The sequence below is a fragment of the Oryzias latipes genome, chromosome 23 (genome assembly GCF_053564925.1).
Source record: "Oryzias latipes strain Hd-rR chromosome 23, Olatipes_Hd-rR_3.1".
Lineage (NCBI taxonomy): Eukaryota > Metazoa > Chordata > Actinopteri > Beloniformes > Adrianichthyidae > Oryzias > Oryzias latipes.
In genome coordinates, this window is record NC_136259.1 from 1,351,652 (window position 1) to 1,364,342 (window position 12,691).

A 12,691-nucleotide genomic window follows, 5' to 3' on the forward strand; every position below is an offset into this window, starting at 1 on the left:
GGAAAAGCTGCTCGGAATAAAATCTAACAACACTTGGTAATTTCTTACCTGGATTTAAAGATGATTAACAAAAAGTTCACGAGCTATAATGTGGTGAAAGTTTTGCTTAAACATTTTGGTAAAAACAGAATATCCTATTTTTTGTTTTTGTTTTAATTCTTAGTTTTTTGAGAGTTCGTTTTAAAAGCAGGCCCCAAGAAATAAGTTAAAACCTGTTAAAAAAAACCCAAAACATTTAAATAGGCAAAGGCTTTTGCCAATGGTGGAAAGAGTAAGAATTCCTATTTAAAGCAAAAAAAACTAAATTAGTCACCAAGAAGCTCACTTAAATTCTGTTTTTTTTGCTTTTAAAAACCTTAATAAGATTTTCTTTCCTGCAAAACGTAAATAAGACTTTTTTCATTGAAACCAGGGTCTTCTTACCGTCTTTAGATTCGGTTTTTGCAGCGTTTTTATTCCATCCTGGCGGTTGCAGGTTTAAAAACTTGATTTCTGCGGCGGTGGGATCTATTCCCGTCTTCACCGAGGTGCTGTGAGAATATGTCGCAGCACAATGCCACACATGTCCTATTTCAGGCCGCAGCGCCACGCTGCATCAGCTCCCCACCAGTTTGGAAGTTGCCAGAGAGTTTTCTCGGGGGCAGCTTGGCCCGCCGCGGCGTGCCAGTCCAGTCGGAGTTGGCGGAGGCAGCGAAAAGACGAGCCCGCCGCCGGAGAGGGTATTTACGTGGGCAGTGGGTGTGGGTGAAGACGCCACTAATTAAAATGGATCGGACTTGTTTGGGAAGCTGTGAAACTCAAAGTGGGGTGGGGGGGTTGAATTTGCACCATTTTTTTCTATTATCCTCCCGTGTTTGACATGACAAAGCGCTCGCTGGCTGTCTACGTGTGCGTTAGCGTGTGTGGGCGGCGCTGGAAACACGTTCTGGCTGCGTCCCGTGTTAATGTGAGGAGAACCTGGGGCAGGCCACATTAGACCCCACCCCCTGCTCAACTCCCCACCCCTCTGAAATCACCCCCCCATTGAGCATTTCTTCCCAGCATTCCCTGGCATGCATCAAACTCCCTTCCTCAATTTCTATGTGTCTCTGTGTAACATGGTAAACAACACATTGCCACACAGCCGGAGCGTGATAGCCAAAAAAAGAAAAAGAAGTCCAGCAGAATGCCTTCATTTACCTCAAAATGAGACGAGAACAACGGCCAAGAGGACAGAACCAGAACGGCAGAGACACAAGTGTGCAACAGGACTGCTTTTCTGAAAGAGGAGCAACTGGTCTCCCAGGAGGAGGAGGAGGAGGAGGAGCAGGAGGAATCTACCTTTTCCACTAGAAACACATCACACATGCAAAGACACGCCCCTGACTGGATGCTACTCACTGCAGCCGGGCTTGTAGTTGAACCCCGGGGGCATGAGGAAGCCCTGCTGGGCCGCGGCGGCCGCCAGGGTCCGCTGGTCTGGGGGAAAGACGGGGATCATGAGGGGGGGCAGCTGGCCCTGGACCTGCTGATGAAGGGGGGGGGGGGGGGGGGGGGGGGGCAAAAAAAAGACCACAGGTCAATGCAAAGAGAAGAACTTGAATGTGGAAAAATTTTGTCAACACCAAGCTTGCCAAGTCTAAGCATAGAGTACAAAAACGATCTACTATCTTCTTTGGACTATAGATCGATAGATGTAATTTATTCCAGACTTATAGTCCAATCAATAAGTACACAGACCCACTACATTAAAAAGGCACAGTGTCAAAAATACACAAGTTCAGGTACAGTATATGAAAAATTACAACAGTTAATGAAAAAGAAATTAATTAAAAAGTATAAGAATAAAATAACAAGATAAAAACATTACTTATACATACCACACCATAAAACATTAGTTACAATGACAAATAAAAAGTGTTTTCATAAATCTGACTGGAAGCGTATGGCACTAAATCTAATGTTACTTATGGTCAAGATGAAGCATTCAATCTGCAGATAAATGTGAACACGAGTGAGCGCATGCAACCCCAGAGAGTGTTCCTTCTGAGAGAAACGAACAGCTCACTAGCTCTCGTCCTTATTTAAAAGCACTCTTAGCGGATCATTGTACGCCACCTGCAGCTGTCTCATACTGGCATTTTTCAAGTTCGCCCAAAGATGAGCTGTATACAGAGGAGTACAAAATGCTTTAAATAATGTCACCTTGACTCCTTCTGTACACATACCAAACGTTCGAAAAAGAGTGTTGGCTTGGCCATATACCACACGGCACTGCCTGTAGATATCTGCGTCATCTGACAAGTCTTCTGAAATGACATCCCCAAGACACTTGATCTTATTAGTACACACAAGCACAGCATTTGATAGGTACAAATCAGGGAATTTTTGGTTTTTGTCTTCTTCTGTCCGAGAAATCATAATCAAACTTTTTTGAGCGTTAAAATGATGTCATTGTCAAGCCCATAAGCTGAACAGCAATTGTTGAAGACCAGCAGTACTTGGAATCAACACAACTAAATCGTCAGCATACATCAAATGGTGATAATGAGATCTATAATTACAATATTATATAATATATAATATAATACATTTTGAGGGACATTTATTTAACAAAATACAGGAACAAGAACGGACATTTCATTTTTAAAGACAAATCATAATTACCAAATAGATATCAATCATAAACTGAATAGTTATTGTTGCTATTTATGCTTTTAAAATATCACATATAAGTTGCACCTTAAGGCAAACTATGCACAAAAGCCAACTTACACAGTATTTACTGCATATGAACACAGTACTTGTTGACCTGTCAACAAATATATCAACAGATTTTGTCATTTAGAAAATTAATGTTAATCAAACTAAGTTGTAATGATGTTTGTGTCGTAACATTGGACCATTTTACAAAAAGTAAAATGGGACTGAGTGTAAAGAAACGTCCTTTTTAGTAAGCTGCAACCACACGGACCACAAGCCCCCTGCTTCAAGCTCTTTAGCAACAGGGAGAGGAAAGGGGGCGGGGTTTCTCTACCCCAACGGTGTGAAAATGACAGTTTTTTTGGATTTTGGCTAAAAACTGCTTAATCATGATTAAAAGACCACTGGGAATGCTTTCAAAGGTGATTGGTGCGGCACTTTAAATCATTACAACCAAACGAAAGTTTTACAAAAATGATTAACATTCAATATTAAACCTTAATACATAATGTAATGGCTTTTAGACCAAAGTGTCAAATACGTCGGGTATTTTGGGTTCCTGGTGGTTAGAGTCCCAAAATCTACAGAAACGCACAGAAGATCTATTCATTTGAAGCAGAAAGTAAGTCACAAGGACAGTCCACTAAACCCTAACAGCAGCTGGCCTTGTGTTCTCTCCTGCACCAAACAAAACGCAAACACAGCCGTCTCTGCACGCCTGTCGGCAAAACGCCACACGACTTCATAACGTCTCAAGGATTTTAAAAGGAGAAAAAAGCTCCTCTGATGGGTAACTTTGGCAGGGACGTCAGGAGAGGGAGCGGCAGAAAGGGAAGGAGACGGCGAGAGGAGTTAGAGACAGATGGTTGAGCTAAACAGCGTTCTGCCAAGAACAACACACAAAGACCTACGCTTGATGGACTGACTGACTGACAGGACAAGGAGGAGGAGAGGAGGAGTGGAAAGAGGTGAGTGGTGGAGGAATGTCATGGATCCAACTTGGTTAAATCATTTTTAAGACTTATCCAAAAGCTCATTAGTAGGCAGATCGTTTCCACCAGTAAGAATAGAAGTGACCACAGCATTAATAACACACACACTTTGACATACCTTTTTAAGTATTGTTGCAACCAACGTCAATCAGCTGATTGTAGAATTTTCTCTGCGACAGAATCAGCTGATTGACGTTGGTTGCATAAACCCTTCACATCTGTACAGTGTTGTATATCAGCGTAAGGCTACTTCAGAATGGAATTAGGTTTATAGCATGAACGTAGAGTTACGCTGGTCAAGAGAACTCCAACACTAGAGCTAAAGCTCTGCTGTTAAAGGGTTCAAATGAGCCATTTATGCTTTTATTTGCACCCCTAGTTAAGAGTCTCCATCATCAATAGTTTTCAGCTTATCTTAGCTGGTTAGCTAACATTTACCTTTCAATTTTTTTATTTTAATGCTGGCGGTAAAACCAAAACACAGAAGCTCTTTCAGAGCTGAGATCTTGTGGCCTTGTGACCTGCACTTGGATTCTGGGCACTTTGCTCCCCCTCTTCCTCCTCGTTTCTCTGCTGTCTCTTTCATTTGACCGGGAGGCCCAAGGAGGTAATGGCCCAATAGGATAATGGGCAGGTAAAAATTGTCTGATGTGGAAAATTGATCTGGAATGATGGAGACGGCTGGAAATGGCTGCGCAATCGCGGCGGCACGACCGGGTAATGTCTGGACACTTGAAGTGGTTAGAGGCTGAGAAAGTGTCAGCGTGTTTACAGCGTACTGTAAATACCTTGCCTCCTCCTCCTCCTCCTGCCTCCTTCTATGTGTCGGCACGCCAGCAGCACCGTAATCAAACTATCACAGCTCGGGGAGCGGGCGGCTCCCGTCCCCCCCTCCACCGCCGAATTCAATAATTACTCCAGCATTTTTGGTTAACCACAAACCGCAGCCGCTTCTGCGATCAGAGAAGGGAAGCCGATCCAGCGCGACGCCCGGGCAGGACCCCCGTGGGGACGAATCACAGACAGAATGGTTCTGCTTTGCCTTTCAGGCCTAATTGGACATATGCTGGCGTGGAGCTGGCTAGCAGCGCTGCGCTGCACTGGCAGGAGGAGGAAAAGAAGTTTAAAGCAGTTTGCGGACAAAAAACATCGCACTTTTCCTTTCCTGCCCTCTTTTAATCACGCAGCAAAGAACCCCAAAAAGATCAGCCTATGAAACTGTTGAACGAGTCGTACAACAATGGGATAAAAAAGATACAGAAGCACAGGAGAAAAGACGCATACAAGTTGCTTCCATCCCATATGTTGCTGTAAAATAATCTGAATGCCAGAGCAGCAGCTGCTGAGCTGATGAGCAGCACTGGCAGTTCAGAACACTCATTAACACACGCTAACAAAAAGAAGAAGAATTATCTGTGCATTCCCTTTCATTTGCATTCCCTCATATCTACAAACTTCCCTCATGATGAATGAGCAATAATACAATACCTAAAAGTGATCCGGGAGTTTCCAGAACTGGCCTTGTGATTATAATGTAAACTTTGATATTGAAGACGAAAATCAGAGACAAAGAGAACTGACGGAACGAAAAAGGAGAGAAGGATGTACTGCGTGAGATGTGGAACGTAGATAAAGGAGAGGAAAATTTGAAACAGTCGGCACTTTGGGGAATAACGTGCTCGTCTGCTTTCTTTTTTTCTCATCAGAGCGCAAACAGAACCCTGTTGGGATGGTTAAGGGGCTTGAGATGCAGTGTTGGAAATCAGTCCTTACAATACCAAAAACAAGAATATGTGTGTGTGTGTTAAGCTAAATAAAGAAACTAAAGAAACCAAAGGTCTGCTGATAGGAAGAAGAACCGTTTCATGTCAAACAGAGGAACCTGAGGCCCACAGAACCCAAGTCCTCCAGAAAAAACGATGAAAGGAACTAATCTGTGAAAACTGGAGGAGAATTAAGGGAAGTTCAAAAGTGGAGAGAAGGAAATAAAAAGGAAAATATTTAGGTACATATATATATAAAAAGAGCGAAAAAAGTGCGAGACTCTTTCTTGAGAACTTTCACGGGGGCAAAAAGGACGTAAAAGAGAGAAGTTGACGCTTCAACCCTGGCGAGACAACTTCTCGGGAAATAAACAACAGACAGAGAGAACAGAATGAACAAGAGAGGGAGATGGAGCGCGAGGGAAGCAGGAGTTGGATAATTGGCAGCGAGTCGAGGCGGCGTTCTCCGCTCGCCAGGCGGCACAGCTTGAACTTAAAGCGCTGCTGCGGCATAATGAAGATGTGGCCGTTAATTAACATATGGGGTGCGAAACAGGTTGGTTGGCACGCTCAAAAACTCCAAGGTAAAGTTATTATTGGGGAGTAATTAGCTCTATGAAGTTAATTCGCCGAACAATAGCTGCCAGCGCCGCACAATATGGCTCGCATCTGAGTGCGTGAGAAAATAGCCCCCGCTAAAGTGCGAGTCCCACAGCTAAAATCTGTTGGCGACCATATGTTATGGCAATTAATGCAAGACCTGGACGACCTATTGCTGAAGAGGGGACGCGTGAGCAATAAAACCAATAATTAATTTGGGCGGAGAGGGAGAGAACGAGAGGAGACATGGTTGTGTGTGTGTTGTTTTTTTTTTTTTTATTTATCATTTAACTTTCCGTTGAGGGCCAGGGGGCTGTGAATGTAAGGGCACGGTTCAGGTGGCACCAACCAGGACAGACCCAGGCGTACGTGTGTTTGGGAATCAGGGAGGGGTGGGAAAGGGGTCTCAGTGGGACCGGCTGCTTGGTTGTGGTCCAGGTTTATGAGTGTGTTTGCTTGCTTAGTGACACATACTGTGTGTGAGGAAATTACACTGGCTGCTGTGTAATGGGGTGATAAAACCCGTTACACAGCCAATTGGGCGAGGTGCAACTATGCAGAGGATTCTGAGGCGTTGGGTTGTGCTACACTAACCCTTTTTGAGCTTTATACCTGTGTGATAAATTCAGTTCCTTTTATTTAGAAAAAAAACGCTGATTTACAACTGTGACTGTCTGGAGTAGTTACACAAAAAGAAACATTGGATTATTGTCATTGTCCAAGTGAAGTCCCGTAGTCATGTCATGTGACAAGTGCATGCATCCCGACTGTTACACATAAGGAAAGCAAACAATCAGAATTTGTGTGGGCATCCTACGGGAGTCCTATGGGCACTACGTATTGTATAGGTGCACACCCCACACGTGCAATTTTTGCAGGAGGTCGGTAAAGGGGCAGTACTTGCACTGTACTAAAGACTAGAGTGTGGCAAAAGGGTACTCTATGACAGCATCATGTTGTAACTGCCTCCAACTTACATTAAATGTAGGAATAAGTCACAAAACACTTACCACACGGACGACACTTGAACATTCCATTTTCAACAACATCTCAGAGGAGGGTGTACAACAACATCACATGTACATCATAAATGCGTGTAACTTCCATGATCCTTACAGATACTTCACGATACACTAACCACACTGACTAAAACGAACAACGTCCCTAGAAGACGATTTCTGACCATGGTTCCATCTACCCATTACATTTTAAATCAAGAGAAACATCTTAACATTTTCCTAATTTACTTCCTGTATTGACCCTATTTTCATCCACCTCTGCTCTTTGATCCACTGGGGGGTCCATTTGCATTCATACTGTCCCTGAACTAAGGTTCACTTGCAAGAGAAGTCAGACCAGAGTTCCAATGAGCTTCCACAGTGGCCACACAAAGCCAACTATGTAAGGAGATGAACTCCAAATAGATCAAACAGCCCAGTGTGATGCACCCTAACTTACCACCATAATGGCAACGTTAACTTAAACAGCTTGTTAGCCCTTGCCACCTGTGATTCTCTTAAACCTCTCAAAGCATCAAGTGGCTCTCATCTTTCACCGGATTTTTCCCCACTTTGTCCAGTTCTCCGTCTGCGTTTCTGCCTCTGACCTATAGCCACAGTGATTCTACATGAGATGAAAGACAGAGGTGGCGCTACAGGGGGGTGCGCTGACTGTGTGAGGGTGTCTGTGTGCCTTTCTGTTGGGTGCTCTACCCTTCATTAGGCTGGATTCTCTCATCCCTTCTCTACATGAATTGTGTATTTGTGTGCATTTCTTGTTGCCATTCCCCCCACATGTGTGTTTACTCTCAAGGTAAGCCCCTGAGCCGCTCGGCAGGTGAGCTCTTTTCATCCCCGTCGTGCCTCCTCGGGCGCCAGCAACAGTCGTCCACAGCAACACCGGGGGGAGTCTTGGAGACGAGTCATTTAATTAGAATGAGACAAGACGAGAGGGGAAAGTAAAGGGAAGCGCATTCACCCTTTTAAGCTTAACAAGGAGCCCCCTGGCAGGGGGCATGAGAGTGTGTGGGGGGTGTGTGTATCTTTATATGAATGCTGTTGAGGAATTCTCGAGAAATCATGCTCTTGAATGGTGAAAATGAAAATTTAAAATGTTTTTTTATGGCACTCAGAGGATAAGCTTAGCCATGATTTGGCCAAAGTCTATAAAATAATTAAAATGTTCAATGTAAGGTTTAAACTAACTTCATCGTTTATGCTTAAAGATAACATTCTAGTCCAGAGAAAATAGACAAAGTGTGTTAAAAACAGTTTTGGTTTCACAGAAATAAAGTCAAACATTTTTGATGATATAAGACTTCCAGTCTGGGTTTTGAGTTCATGTGTAGATGTGACATTGTCAGTTTAGGGTCAAAAACAAGAATGTGTGTGTGTGTGTGTGTGTGTGTGTGAGTGTGTGTGAAGCAAAAGAAAGAAATCCGCGTAGTAAAAGAAATGTTAGGGTGGACTCATATTTAGCAAAGACGGTTACGTCAGCTGGGTGCAGGTCACCAAATAACCTATTCAGGCTTTTTACAGAGTTGAATCAAATTTTACAACAAAAATAAATACCCTTAAAGCCTCAAAACCAAACTAAAATGTAACACAAACAGCAGTATACATATTTGTGTACGTTACAAATTATTTATGAGATATATTGTCATCAATAAACATGAACTTTTTATCCCCCAAAGATCCTTGATTTAAATAAATGTTCTCACAGGCTATAGGGACAAAGCAGTTGCAGGGAATTTACATGTTCCATGTGGTCCATGGCGTTAGGATTCCTATCCTGCAGGGGGCACTATAGTTTCAACAGCTGTGCAGTAGTTTTAATACACCTGAACCTCCTTTCAAATGACAATAGTATAAAAAGTGTATTAAAGAGGTGGGGGTAGGGCTGCAGGATATGAGGAAAACTGGCGATGTGCGATATTAGTCATCAATATTGCCATAAAGATATAACTTGCGATAAACAAATAGCAAAAACAACAAAAACCTCTCCATTTCACTGCAAAAGTTTCATTTATATAAGAGTCAAAATACCTTAAATTATTCTCCAAATGACCCTCATCTAATTATGAGACCAACATCTAACATCAAAGCTCCATCTGATTGGTCAACGACGTGAAGGGCTCTATCCCATTGGTCAACGACGTGAAGGGCTCCATCCCATTGGTCAAATGCATAAAGCGATTTATTCAATTCTTTAAATAGTTCAAGTTGCCATCATTTGCAAACTACCATTTATTGGCATTTTGGCTGACTTTAGCGATATGGATATTGCACAGTTTGAAATCGCAATAACGATCAATTTGCGATTAATTGTGCAGGGCTAGGTGGGAGGAATCTTTTTTCTTATCTTGTCGTCTTTTTGTGGATTCTGGCAGAATAAACCAAATCTAGATCCGGTAGACATTCCACAGGGTCAAAGGGTCAAAACGTGTGTTCAAGCCACCACTTTCAATGTAAATGCGAGTCTGTCTGCCTCTCGAGGTTCAAATCTCTCGTGTTCTTGCTATGCAAGTTTCTACGACCATTTTCGGGCTCCACTTACAAAATCTATTCAACCCAGGTTAAAAGTTAAACCCAGTTGAGTTGACCAATCAGAGACACAGACTTGCTTGTGATGTATGGATGCCGTCCCCTTTTATTCACGGAGGCGCCAACTATTTGAAAATCATCATGAATGGGGAAATTAGTAATTCCAGTTTGTGTCCGGAAGGAAATCCATGGCACCAAGACTTTCGATTCTGTAAAATTTGCACCACTTCGACATTTCGCTCTTCCAACGGTAGGTACTAGTAGCGTGCTGGCGACAGCCCAGCGTGAACCACATGGGCTAAATGCCAGTTTAGCACATTCTTCAACATTCATCACAGGTCCGGTGTGAACGCAGAATTCGGCTGGGTGGCTATGACATCCCGGTGTCTGTAAACAGGCTGGTTAAAATCAGTAAATTGTGCTACACCGTTAATCATTTGGGTTAAAACCAATTAAAAGGAGACCAAAGACTGTCGCTGGCCTCTGACCCCAATGAATGTGAACAGGGCGAGTGTTGGTGCCTGGTTCACACTGCATGTCATCATCTTCTGCCACATTCAGTGACCAATGGAAGCTCAAATAGCTCATATCACTTGCCTGATTGGGGTTTCAGGGTGAGAAAAAACCCAATGTGAGGACAGAAAATAATTTGTCCCCCTTTTCATGACGGATGTGTGCCACTCCTCTCTCGTTTTTTATGAGCTTGATTATTCGTTTCATTTCATCACCTCTTCCAAGTGGACGGTTGAAAGCATTCTTTGGAGGCCTGTGGGGGTTTGGGGCCTAACAAAGCCAAGGACGAGGCGCGCACACAAAAACCCGCGCGGAAGGACAGCTGAACTCAGCCTCGTTAGGGGGGAAAATGCAATCACAAGGGGCTTATCATACAGACACAAACACGCACACACATGCTTTCCAGCACACTGAACCTGGTGCCCCCGCTCTGGCAGGCCATTGTATTGTGGGATTGTGTGGACAATCTCTTCATGAATGATTAAGCAGTGCATTTCTCGACCAAGTCTTTGATGACGAGTGTGTGTTTGATCGTCAGGCAGCGCCCTGTGTGGATGCTAAAGATGGCGTTGTCTGTTTGCGTGATGTGGACGATAGACATCAGTGTGAAAAACCCCCAAATGTTGTTTTTTTGGGTTCTTACGGCGAGCCGCTGTTGACTGCGTCTCCCTTCGTAACAAGGCCGCCTCCAGCTGCCCCCGCTTGTGAGAAACTATTGTTGGGCCGCTTCAATGGAGAAACGCTTGTTTGGGAAAAGGTTGCAAAGTCATGGGAAAAGAGAGCTTTGTCTCTGCGGGGTCGAGAGGGAGTGAATCATGAGCGGACGTGTTTATAGCTTAACACACACAGCTGCGGCAAACACACACACACACAAACGATGAGCGCATCACGGAGGCACAGAAGAAACCCCGAGAAACAAACACACACTCCTAAGTTTGTCGTTTTCTAAAAGAGACAAAACCCTGACAATTTAAGTCGCACAAAAGCAAACAAACACAGCTGCTTTCCAGCAAATCCTGATCGTCCAGCACACATGCAATCACAAGGTCTCTTATCACGGAGGAACTCTCAAGCAGAGAGAATGTGTGTGTGTTCCTTCTCGGACAGGGTGTCTCTTTATGCTACAAAGCCCGGCTTTCTGAGGCTAAAACTCAGTGTCATCTGCCTTTACAAAGGCCCGGGCTATTCCGTCCAAGCCACCTGGACCAAAATAGAGGCTCCAGTGTAGCGGCCGAAAGTACAATACTTCCATTTTTAGGTAGACACAAACCCGCCCATTTTCTCTAAAGCTTGAGACAAAGATTCACATTGAAAGAGGTTTTTTTCTTGTTGGAATCTCTTTTTACATTCCTTTTAATGACATTTGTTCATAAAGATTCACTAGGAAAAATAAAAAGAAGGAAATTGAATTTCTTCCAATTTAGCAGCACAGGAGGTTCCACCTGGATGTCAGATGACATCCATGAAGACAAAAAAACAAACCTTTTTTGTTTTTGACCCAAAGTGGTCAAAAAGTAACTTTTGTCCGTTGAGAAATCTAAATAAACAAGAGGCGTTTGTCAAAGAGAGGTCATGGAGGTTCAAGGTAACCATGTGACTTATGCAACATGAGCACACCTGTGTGCACTGCATGTCCTGTCCCTGCCAACGCGTGTTATGAATGTGCCTGCGTGTGCTAAAGCAGGGAAAGGTTCCTGCAAATTGGCCATTGAGGGACGCACTCCGATGAAAATTCTGTTTTTAACGTGTTTTTCTGAAGATGGAGGACATTTATCAAGAAAATGAAGCATTTCTGATTGTTTCTTTATTCAAGAACAGAAAGGTTGTAGCTGTGACATAAAAATGCAGAAAAATGACGTCTAAATAAAAAGTTTCACCAATCACAATCACACAACTCCACCAACAAGACAGCGTCAGGAAGGAGCGCTCCGGCAGACAGCGGCGGGCCTCACCTGGATCTGCTGCTGCAGGAGGTTGATTTTGTGTTGCTGCTGCAGGAGTTGCTGCTGTTGCCGGGCAATCTGGGGACAGAGCGCATGAGACATTTTTAGAGCCAGCATACTGTGCGGTGCACGGGTGTTTCGTGCGTGTTTCGGGGCCCGTGGGAGCTGCGACACATCTGCGGGTCTCCGAGGCCCCGGTTGCACGACAGAGGGTCGATGCCTCCACATGAAATATTAAAGAGCCCCCCTCATGTGGACTCAGCGGCAGCGCTCTGCTCTTCCCTTTCTGTTACTGAATCACAGTCTGAACTTTATGATCATTTCCCTTCATCCTGGCAGAAAGACGTTGGCTTTGGAAACAACGTCTCGCTTGTCACAGGGTCTAGTATTTCTTCTTCCCTCTGCGCTGCAGAGAAGCCGAAGGCGCTGCACAGCACCGAGTCGGTCACAGGTGATTTGTCCTCGTGGCTGCAGTCCTCCAAAAGCAACAAGAGCAGGGAAGAGGAGGAAACCCTTTTCTATGCAAATACAGCACAGGCTTCCCCCTCAGGGCTCACACTGAGCGTGCATGTGTGTGCATGAATGTGCATGAATGTGCGTGTGTGCGTGCATGTGTGAGCGTGCATGTGCGTGCGTGCATGTGTGCGTTGTGTTGC

The 12,691-nt window shown here is 44.1% G+C and overlaps 1 protein-coding gene across 33 annotated transcripts in view; it reads right to left on the bottom strand.

The window, feature by feature from the left end:
• sox5 (SRY-box transcription factor 5) overlaps positions 1 to 12,691 on the bottom strand; it is a 99,854-nt gene that overhangs the window by 33,196 nt on the left and 53,967 nt on the right. For 24 of the 33 annotated variants that reach the window (XM_023952080.2, XM_078941433.1, XM_023952086.2 and 21 more), the window contains 2 exon segments: positions 12,045 to 12,113; positions 1,381 to 1,507 (listed from right to left, as the gene is read on the bottom strand). In XM_023952080.2, coding sequence (XP_023807848.1) covers positions 1,381 to 1,507; positions 12,045 to 12,113 — 196 coding nt within the window. 33 annotated transcript variants of the gene reach the window in all.